The 11,802-nt window shown below is 32.6% G+C and overlaps 1 protein-coding gene across 3 annotated transcripts in view; it reads right to left on the reverse strand.

The window, feature by feature from the left end:
• pip5k1cb (phosphatidylinositol-4-phosphate 5-kinase, type I, gamma b) overlaps nt 1–8,667 on the reverse strand; it is a 53,974-nt gene extending 45,307 nt beyond the window's left edge. The window contains exon 1 of one of the 3 annotated variants that reach the window (XM_058747276.1): nt 8,479–8,663. In XM_058747276.1, coding sequence (XP_058603259.1) covers nt 8,479–8,548 — 70 coding nt within the window. In that variant the 5' untranslated portion in view covers nt 8,549–8,663. Of the gene's footprint in view, nt 1–8,478 lie in introns of all 3 variants that reach the window. The other 2 variants (XM_058747283.1, XM_058747292.1) reach the window with 2 other exon arrangements.
• Between the last annotated feature and the right edge of the window lie 3,135 nt (nt 8,668–11,802).

The following is an 11,802-nucleotide window of genomic DNA, read 5'->3' on the forward strand; positions in this document are numbered from 1 at the left end:
ATACAGTTATCAAATCCCATACAAACACCCTAGCAACCCCTAAAGCACTGGAAACATTTTATACATACATTTACATATACACACATATAACGTACAGTATATATATATATTTGTGTGTGTGAAAACAAGAAAAATTAATATTAGATTAAATGTTTTTTAAATGTAAAAAATATATAAACATAATTTATATATATCAAATAATATATATCAAATATAATAACACAAATAATAATCTCAAGTTTAATAAGTAAAAAAAACAAAAAAAAATGAAGCTAAAAAGAAATACAAAAAAGTAAAAAAAACAAAAACAAACATAAAATGACTGAAAATTTAAATTAAAATGAAAACTAAAAATATAAAGAAATTTAAAACAATATTAAATATCAAAATATAGTATATAATAGCAATAAAAGATCAGCCGCTGAGCTACACTTCTCTACCAAACTTGATTGTTAGTATCAGTTCCCACAGGAATAAAAAAACAAAAAACAATAAAATAAATAAAAATGAGTTATTTAATATCTAATGTTACTCCTAAAAGATATTAAGATTAAATCGAGAGCAAACAGAGATATTTGCCAAGGCTCCTATCAGAACGTCTCATCCAATTCAAAGCACTTTCACAGCTTTCTTACAAGACAAAACACAGATGAAACGAGACATACCTGAGAACTCCATAGGGTCTGGTGAGAAACCAGCGACTGCAGTAAGATTCTCTGAGCGGTTTCTGCTGCGTGTGTGCGTGTGTGTGTGTGTGTGTGGCCCTGCGCTGCAGATGAAGCTCTTCATAATCAGCTTATCTGCTGCATGTTCTCTGATCTCAACAGCTGGAGGAGCGTCTCCTGCGCTCCATCAGACTCAGCCGTCCGTTACGTAAGCCTCCAGTAAAGCAGCGCTCGGGATGATGAGCCACACGCGACTCGACAGAACTCACAGAATCCCGCGGGAGCTCCAGCACATGACAAAACCACACCAACACCAACTCCTGCTGCTCTGATTCAAGTGATATCAGAAATAATCGCAATTACTCTGTTTACATGAGCAAACAACACAAACCAAGAATTAAAATGTCATGTAATGCACTGAAGAAGGTTTGTTGTCCATCTTATCAATTTAGATGCCTCAGTCTCCTAGCAACATTTAAGCATCACTATTACTGTTGCTTATTAACATTCAAAAGTGTGTGTGTGTTTTTAAAAAAGAAATTAATACTTTTATTCAGCAAGCATTAGGGATGTGCATCTCCATAACTTTGGCTGATGCGATACACATCTCGATGCATAGCCAACGATACGACACATCAACGATGCATATGAAGCCGCTATCGATGAGATACGATTTCGATTCGATTCAACACAATGTGATTCAATGCAACACGATGCAATGGGGAAAAAATATATAATGCTATGCAATTCAATATGGTACAGATAGTTGTCTTTTATTTCTTGTGACTTTCGGGACACGTCTCGGTGTCTGTAGTGTTGTGATATGTCATATGCACGCAGCAGTGATGAGAGAACGCGCTTGAGAAACAGCTTAGAGAGGAGACATCAATCTGCATATAAAATATTGGTCACAGATTATTTGTCACTTTCTAAATAATAAAAGTATAGCGCATCCACTTATAATTATATATAAATAAATCAGCTTTTACCAATGCAAATACATTAGAAACGATGCATCGCGATACACTTTTTTGAATCGATGCATCACATCGTTAACTTTTATGCTGATGCACCGATGCGAACCTTATCATCCCTAGCAAGCAAAGCATGCATTAAATTGATCAATAGTGACAGTCAATTGATTTCAATTAAATGCTGTTCTTTTGAACTTTCTATTCATCTGTGAATCCTGAAAAATAAAATGCATCACAGTTTACACAAAAATATTGGGCAGCACAGCTGTTTTCAACATTGATAATAATCAGAAATGTCAAATCAGCATATTAGAATGATTTCTGAAGATCATGTGACACTGAAGACTGGAGTAATGATGCTGAAAATACAGCTGCGCATCACAAAAATAAATTACATTTCACAACATATTCACATAGAAAACAGCTATTTTAAATTCAAATAATATAATTTTTTTTACTGTTTTTATCGTATTTTTAATCAAATAAATGCAGCTTTGTTGAGAAAAAAAAAAATCTTACAGACCACAAACTTTTGAATAGTAGTGTAAATATCAAACCACCCTAGCAACAAGCTAGAGCACCCTAGAAACAATAGAAAACTGCATAGCAACACACAAGCATGGTTTGGGAGGGTAAACACACATGAAGTGAATGTCGCTGATGTCTTCTGTAACACCGCACTGACACACGAGCCGTCGCCGTGGACGCCATGGCAACATGAAACACGCAGCTCATGTTCTGATCTGTTACACAATCGAGGAGAGTCTCACACGACATTATCATCACTCCAACCAATCTCTATCTTTACTGCACGTGCTGAATTTATGCCTCAAAACGGTGTTGTTAAAAAAAATTAACTATTTAAAAAATGTTCATTTAAATACAGCTGAAATAAATAAATACATTTTAGACAAAAAAACAAAAACAAAAAAAAACAAACAATATTTATAATTATTTAAAACATTTTATATTTTGCATTGGCAAATAACTGAAACAAAATAAGTTTAAGTTAAAGAAATAAAATTATTATTACACTACATTAAAGCTTAAAATAATTTTTTTTTTTTTTTAATAATAGCTAATAATTCTAAATATGACAAAAGCACAGAAAATTTCTAAAACTACATTTAAAATGAAAACCTAAAATATAAAAATAAAAGCTAAATTCAAAATATTAATAATAGCCAGTTTTTTTTGTATCAGATAGATTGTATTAATACTTTGAATTAGTTTTAATTTTATATTTTCTCATTTTAATTTAAAATATTTAGTAATGTTCTTGTCATTTTATTAGCTTTTGTTCTTTTTTGAAAATGTCAATTTTTTTTTAAACCATTTTTATTTCAGTTTTAGTTTTAGTTATGTTAGTACATCAAGTTAATGACTAAATGAAATGTTGCATGCATTGGCAACTAGCTGAAATAAAATAAGTAAAACCGAAATGAAATAAATTAAAATAAATGTTTTTTCTTATATTTCAAGGAATTAATTAATGATTTGTGTGTGTGTGTGTGTGTGTGTGTGTGTGTGTGTGAATTCTTACGGTTTTACTTTATGGTCTTAGCTTTAGTTATTTGATATAACCCCGATCTGAGCACTGTTTGTGACATTAAGTTTTTTGGATAAATTTGATTTATCAAATTGATTTAACATTTTTTTCATAAATACTGAGACATTATTAAGCGCTAAAGTGCACATGTACAGGCTGAATACAGCTGTGCTCAATGATATCTCATTTACTTACTCTTAAGTGTCTGAAACAAAAGCGTCTTGTATCTTTTAAATATTTGAAGAGATGAAACTCTGTCAAATCCACAGGCCAGTTCGTTCTCAGAAGAATTGGCCAAAATGCCAAAATCTGCAGTCTTGTCTGGGACGGTGGACTTTTGACTAGATTTGAACAGACTAAAGTTTAATTTTAAAGGTCATGAAAACTCAATAAAATCCTAAAACTCCATGGTTTTTATAATCAATATGCACTTTTCTAGTTATTCCAAGCTCTAAAATATTTCATCGGGTAAAAATTGTGTACAAAATATTTTTACAAATTATTTTCCTTGATTCTTTTCCAGTAAATCATAAATCACCGGAAAAGTCAACAACCTTGAAAATCATTCAGATCTTACCACGTGGATGGAATCACAAAATCCATTTGTAAAAATGGAATGTACTGAATAATGCAGATGGAATTTGGCAAATCGTGGATGATTAAATCACATCAAAAATAGGTCTGTACACTTAATCAAATTGTGACATAAGTATGCAAATATTAAACTGCAAAAAGACTGCCATTTAATATGAAGTTTGTAGTTTTTGTCAGATACACAGAAACTTTCAAAGCTCTTCACTGCAGACTATAACTTAAATTATAGCAGAAATATATTACTGTTGTACAGTAGAATGTACTCAAAGAAATAATTAAAAATAACAATAATAATACAGTTGATGAAAACATGATTTTTTTTTTTTTTAAGGAATATCACATAATTTTTGTCCATGTTTTAATTTAACAGGAAACCTCTGCTATGCAGCACTTTGCCAAAAAATGGAATTCTTTAAATGTCATTTGATTACATTTTAAAAGATTAATTAAATAGTTTTATGTATTCATTTGATTACCACCATTTTTGATAGATCTATATTCATACTTAAAACAGAATCCAAAAATAAATAAATAAATAAAATAAACAGAATTTCTAGAAATAAACAATATACATTTCATATGGCACTATTATTGTTACAATTCTAATAAATTATTAAATAGATAATTTCACGAATTCAGTTTATAAAACACAATTTCTGATAATAAAAATGCAATCAAACCTGGATTTTAGAATGGGTTCAAAAAAATTCTAATGGAACACATGGAATTTGGTAGAAAAAAAAAAAGGGTTTTATATTGGCTGATCTAGACTGTTCTCCGTTTACATTACACATCGTGATGAAGAACGGAGTTCCCTTTACATGTTGGCTGTCAATCTAGTTCCTGTAGGGTTTATTAGCGGGCCTCACACATGGTACCAAAGCACTGCGGTTTCTCCAGAAAACCAGCTTTTTGATTAACTCAGAACACCGCTGAGCATCTGACTAAACTGCATTCCTTCATAAAAACAACCCCTGACGCCGGGAATGAAATCCAGCCTTTAATTCCGTCCGGGAGTTGCTTTAATGAAGCGTAGCTTCACATCTTTATAAGATCTCACAATAACCTTCACCTGACTTCACGTGCTGTAACTGAACTAAACTCATCTGGCCTATACGGTTGTGTGTCTCTGCATGCAAATCTGTGGTACAGGTCCGAGCATGTCTGAGCACTGAGAGACTGGCACACATAGTTCAGGTTACCTGTTGACTCTCAAAACAAACTGCACACAACACTCCTTTAGATCTCACGACCCAAAAACTGCTCACGGGTCTGTTCTGAAGGCAAAAAACAAGATGCTAAAAATCATATCATCATGCATATTTATAACAGCAGAATAAAGACGGAGACACTTTCTGTGTAATGCATGTAATAGGTATTTATAATGTGTTTCGGTGCATTATATCTTTTCATGAATAGTTAAACGCATTCTGATATATGCAGACTCCTTGTTGCATCTGAAACTGGTTGTTTGTTGTGTTTTAATGCATTATACTTAAAGGTGTCACAAAAAGCATTATAATGCATTGAAGTATTATCATGCATTAACTGTGGTTACAATTATTCATGAGCTCATGCAATGCACATAAATGTGCATAAATCATCAACTTAATGCATTAAATATGTTTTTATAATGTATTATATATAAAGGCTTGAAGTGAAGTGTTAGACTTTTAAATCAGCTTTTAAAGGGAGGAAAAAAATGTAGCAATATTCATAAACATCAGTGTTTGATTTTACTTCCAAGAAGCAAACTGTTTAGTTCTGTATTTTGGTCACTAGAAAAACCAGTTAAAACCCACTAATCTACAATATGACTTATGAGAACAACATTGCAACATTGTCAACCAGACAACTATTAAGAACAAGATATTTGATGTGCTTCCTCCCATAATGCATCCCAAAACGCCCGTTTCCTTCCTGCGATTGCCTGATATGCTTCTAAGGAGCTTTAAATGCATTTATTCGTCCAGATCTGACTGTGATCTCGGACAGAATGACATGAGGCCAGCTTTATTTTTCAGGATACGATCTGATCTGAGAGCAGGTTTAACGTGGGCGGATCGGTGAGGATGGATCAGAGCGACCGGATCTAACGTTACTCCAAACCACCAGCAGCAAACACACACACAAAAGAGCAGCAGCAGCACTATTTCATCAAACACACACTGCTCACAGTACAGAAACAAATGGGAGCACATTTCGAATATATAATCACTCACTAGGGAGCTTCTTAAGAGGAAAGAAATTAAATGGAGAGCTAATGGAAACTATTGCTGAAGGCTACTGTTTCTCCAGAGAAAAGCATGCACCTCAGTAATCTCACACTAGTGATACCCGATCAAACTAGAGGATTTTACTTCTCAGATGTTTCTGCTTAGAAAAAGACCTCCGTAATCTTGCTTATGTCTCTTGGGTTTCAGATTTGCCAGAACCCAGAGGACTTTATTTATAACTGCATCACTCATACGTTGAACTTTCAAAGCTCAGAAGACATAAATGAGTTTTTAATTCAAGTACAAACTTTCAGATGTTTCTCCTAAACACCCAGATCATTTGATTAACTCTGATGAGAAATGCTTGAGTTCAGATTAATTTTTTTCCCTTATATATCAGTCTCACTTATTTCTCAGAGACCGCAAAGAGGTCAAATGAAAACTTGCTGAAGTCTCCTGCTTCTCTTGTGAGAAAAAGACCTCATTAATATCATTTATTTCTCCTCTAGAGTTTCAGCCTTTCCAGATTATCGATGTTTCTTCTACCCAGATATTCTGGTAAATCAGATGAGAAATGTTTAATCTCGAATCGAGATCTCTTTTGATCATAGATTGGAAAGAAAAAATGAGATTTAATTTGAAATCTATCTCAAATTTTTCTCAGACAGCAAAGAGGTCAAATGGAGACCAAATATGCTGAAGTCCCTGCTTCTCAGATGTTTCCGCTGAGAAAAAGACCCCAATAATTCAAGTAATTCAGTTCCCATTGGAAAGAAAAATCAACAACGAATGAGATCTCTTTGTCTTTATACATCTCATTTATTTCTCAGAGACAGAAAAGAGGTCAGACGGAGAGAAAAAAAAAAAAAAAGAGTTATTTTTTTTTAATTATTGTGAGAACGTCTGAGTCTCCTCTAGCATTTCAGAAGAGATCTCAACAATGTCTGAGATTTGCCAAGACACTGAAGTCCGCAATGAAAAGTCAGAGATCTCAACATGAACGCAATGATTTCTCATTAAATAATCAGACCTGCTCTCCATATGCATTTTACAGCTGTTCTCTACCTGCATTTTTATCGCCCCAATAGAATTTAGCAGAAACATCTGACACCATGTTCAAATTTGAAGGAAGCATAACCATTAAGTCTCATCATCTTCTCAGCAGAGCTGTAAAGCTCCCATCATACAGCACTACAGTAATAATGAACATGGACAGACAGAAGAGGTGGCACACGCTCTGAATCCGTGACGAACGGGAACGCTGAGTGCGGAAAACCACAGCTAAAAAAACAGGATTAGCAGCCGAGCACCGAGCAGCTAAAATCATGCCCACAGGACCTGAAAGAGACCCCCTGTCTGCGTATTCTCAACAGGAACAGCTGTCAACACAAGGAAACACTCTCCACCTCAGCGAGACCCTTCAGAGTATTATTACTCCCTCTGACTTTGAGTTTGCGTTTGAAGGACACACTCGGACTGACATTCACATGATATTAACACACACTCCGAGTCCCGCTGCATCACATTACCATCTGTACCAATAAACATCTTATATTTTATATAATAATATTTAACATTAATCAGGAACAAATCTGAATCTTTACTTTATCATCAAGTCCATCTACATTCAAATTAACAGAAGAATAATAAACTGAATGCTTATAGTAATATGGCATAGCACAGAAATTCATATTTAAATGGCTCTTATAAGAATATCATGGTAATGCTATGGTATATATATATATATATATATATATATCAATACAGAACACGGTGATACTGTATCTGTATATAGACTATTTGTACATAAATATTTTATCTCTATTGCCTATTGTGCACATATGTTCATTGTTTAGTTTTATCATGTATACACGACAAAAAATAAAATAAGTGATTATATATGTGTATTATATATTAATAAATCAGATATTCATGTCCTGTAGTATTTTGAAGATTGCCATGGTAAAGAAAACCATGGTGTTGGGTAAAATACATGGATTTATATCCATTTACACACACACAAAACATATATATATATATATATATATATAAACCAAATCTTATGTCACTTAAAAAAAAAAGTACTGATATGATTCAATGATGAGATCTGATGGCAAAACCATGGTATTTTAATATACTAAGGTACTGACTGCCATATGCTATGGTAAAATTATGTCTTTCCGTGCTATGTTCCTACAGCATTGCAATTTACATGAACATAAACAATCTAAACATTCGTATACCACTTAGAATAAAAATAGTGCTATTGCAGTAAAACAGTCAGTGATTGTATGAAGTGTGCATGCATACCATGGTAATGTTTGATTACCATATTCATAACCCTGGTACTGTCAGGTAATTCCAACACGACTGTATTATAAAATAATAATTTTAAGCCTAGTATATTTGTATTGAAAATCATGCATATGCATTAAATCGACGTGTAACAGAAGCATGAATGTAAAAGATCCTCCGCGTACCGAGATCTGCAGCATCCATCACCGCGTCCGCGTCCTCCGCCGCGCATCCTCCAGCCGCGGCTCCCTCCATCGGATCCGGATCAAGCGAGCCGCGGAGCGTCAACGCGAATCAGAGCAAGCAAACACGGAGCGCGCGTCATGACCTGGGTCCGCGGTGCGGCGCGTGTGCGAGCCTGTGCGCGCTCCCGATCCAAGCAGCAGTGACGTCACCCGAGTATCGCCTTTCACAATGACGTCAGCCACGGAGGAATTTACACATTTCATTTAAATATAATTCTATTCATTTTAATTACGTTTAAAGCACTATAAAAGCCTCCAGTTTTCCAGTAAATTAAATATTGAAAGAACAAATTAACCATTAAAAAAAACAAAAGCACCGCATTTTCTAAATGGGAAAATACCGCTCTCTAGCGGGTGACCCTCAAACTACAATACACTTGAAAACACACACACACACACACACACACACACATACATCTGGTTTGCTATCCTTGTGGGGACTCTCCATAGGTGTAATGCTTTTTCTGCTGTACAGACCGTATATTCTATCGTCCTACACCAACCCTACACCTAAACCTACCCCTTACAGGAAACTACAGGCATTTTTAGATTTTCAAAAAACTTCATTCTGTGTGATTTATTAGCTTGTTTACCCGTGACACGAGTCCCCATGAGTCTGTGTGTATTCAGGTTTAAGTCCCCACTTGAATAGAAAAACAGGTACACACACACAAAAACAAACACACACATAAAAACAAACACACACACACACACACACACACACACACACACTTTATTCAAGGTGACTATCAAGACCATGACACTTAGAGGGGACAATCCGCATAGAGGGTCAGAAAATTTATCAACTTTTTTGTTAATAAAATACAACTGAAATAAAATTAAATTTAAAGATGAAAAATGTAAACGTATTTCAGTTAGTTATGAAAGCAACATTAATCATTTTTGTTACTAAAATTACTAACTGGAAAAAAAAAATTGTATATAAAAAATAAATCAAATAGTAATATTTAAAGACAAAAGCATAAAACTACAAAAAAAATAAATAAAATCAAAACTGAAAGTCAAAATTTTAATAAAAACTATTGTTATAAATTATACTAACATAACTAGGCAAAAAAGGTAACAAAATTCACAAAATATTAAAAATGTAAAGGGAAAAAAAGTGAATTTCCTTCTTTTATCTTGTTGTTTGCCATCAGCCACCCAAATCATTTTTAATGTTAAATACATTCATGTCAAGTCTTGTGCATTATGTCTATTTTTGTATTTAATGCTGATTTTTAGCAGTCATGATTCCACTTCATTAATGTAAATAAATAAATTTCAATTGATTTATTAAGTTATTTCAGGGTTTCCCAAAATGGAATTTGTAAGGGAGGTAACGAATAATTGATCAAATAATACTAATATAAAATTAAATAGTAATTTTAATAACTACAATAAAACATTTACTGAAAAGAAGAATAAATACAATTAAAAACAACTTCTAAAATAATATAAAATGAATAATATAAAAGACTAATATAAAATTAAATAATAATAATATAAATTAAATAATAATAATATAAATTAAATAATAATTTTAATAACTACAATAAAACATTTACTGAAAAAGAATAAATAAAATGAAAAACAACTTCTAAAATAATATAAAATTAATAATATAAAAGACTAATATAAAATTAAATAATAATAATAATATAAATTAAATAATAATAATAATATAAATTAAATAATAATTTTAATAACTACAATAAAACATTTATTGAAAAAAGAATAAATAAAACAAAATAAAAAAAACTTCTAAAAAAAGTTTAACCACTACATCTGACCTACAGTGCTATAATGAATTATTGATGTGGATCGGGTCATTTATATGACGGTCAAAAAGCAGCCCAATTTACCTGCACTCCCATATATGACATGATTTAATCTGAAAATGCTGAATCTCTAAACATCACTCAGTCTAGTAAAAGAAAACATTCATACACAGGAAGTTCTGATGTTACTCTTTAATCATTACAGCTGTTCATTAGAAAAGCTTCTTCAGATACATGAGTGTGATTTCAGTGCAGTTCAGCTCCTCTCTGCTCACGCGGCTGGACATCGCAGGCTTTTCCCAGAGAATTTGCACGCCAGAGGACATCAGGCCGTCCCCACCTGAGCACAGGCTTCAGGAACGGCCGTCACAGATCTGGGCTTCACCCTGCAACGTCCAGCCATCGACCAGAGAGGAGACGGATAGCAGGTTTGATCCAGATGGCTACAGGTACTTGGGAAGATCCTTTTCAATAAGCTGAAGGGACAAAAAACATTTTAAAATTTTTTAATCAAATAAATGTAATTGTTTATTTAATTTTTTATAAACATAAAAATATATTTTTATACAATTTAAAATAAACAAATACATTTAATAAATAATAATAAATGTACAAAATTAGTCTGTATAACATTTAACACAAGTACAAATAAACACAATTAAATTATAAATACAAACATTTTATACATTTGTAAAATTTTAAACATTATGCAAATATTGTATACAATTTTATCATTTTTAGTTAATGCATTTAATAAATTCATATGTTATGTATATTATAATTGTTATAAATCCATAATGTAAAACAAAAACAAATAAATGTAATCATACATAAAAAAAAAACTTTTTTTAAATAAAATTTAAAATATACATTAAATACAATCAAACAAATATATTATTTTTCTAAAGTAATTTTTTTTCTCAGATTCTATATATTAAAGGACTATTTATTCACCCTTATGCTGCTTCAAACCTATATGACTTTGAATGATGACACAATGTCATTTTTGGGTGAAATTATTTTTTATTGACTTACGATTGGATCTTCCGCTGGTTCGTACCTCTTCACAACCTGACCTTCTCTGTCAATGAGGAACTACGATAAAAACAACAGTTATGAGGTCACAATATTACAGCAGAGAATCAGAGAATAAATACCATCTATTAACACACAATTATTAAAAAAAAAAATAAAAACAGTGTTACCTTAGTGAAATTCCACCTGATGTTGCTGTGGAAATAAAAACAGTTTCATGCCAAATGATCAGTGCATTACAGAATACATTCATCAAATTCAAAATAAATACATTTGTCTTCAAGTAAAAACGTCTTACTCCATATATTTAAGAATTACACAGACAAATAAGAATAAACAAACCAGTCAGACTCACTTTCCCAGAATGCCTCTGCCTTTGGGCTGCTGCTTCATCCATTTCCAGAGCGGATGAGCTCCGTCGCCGTTCACCTCGATCTTACTGAAGAGG

This window comes from Onychostoma macrolepis, chromosome 02, assembly GCF_012432095.1.
Source record: "Onychostoma macrolepis isolate SWU-2019 chromosome 02, ASM1243209v1, whole genome shotgun sequence".
NCBI lineage: Eukaryota > Metazoa > Chordata > Actinopteri > Cypriniformes > Cyprinidae > Onychostoma > Onychostoma macrolepis.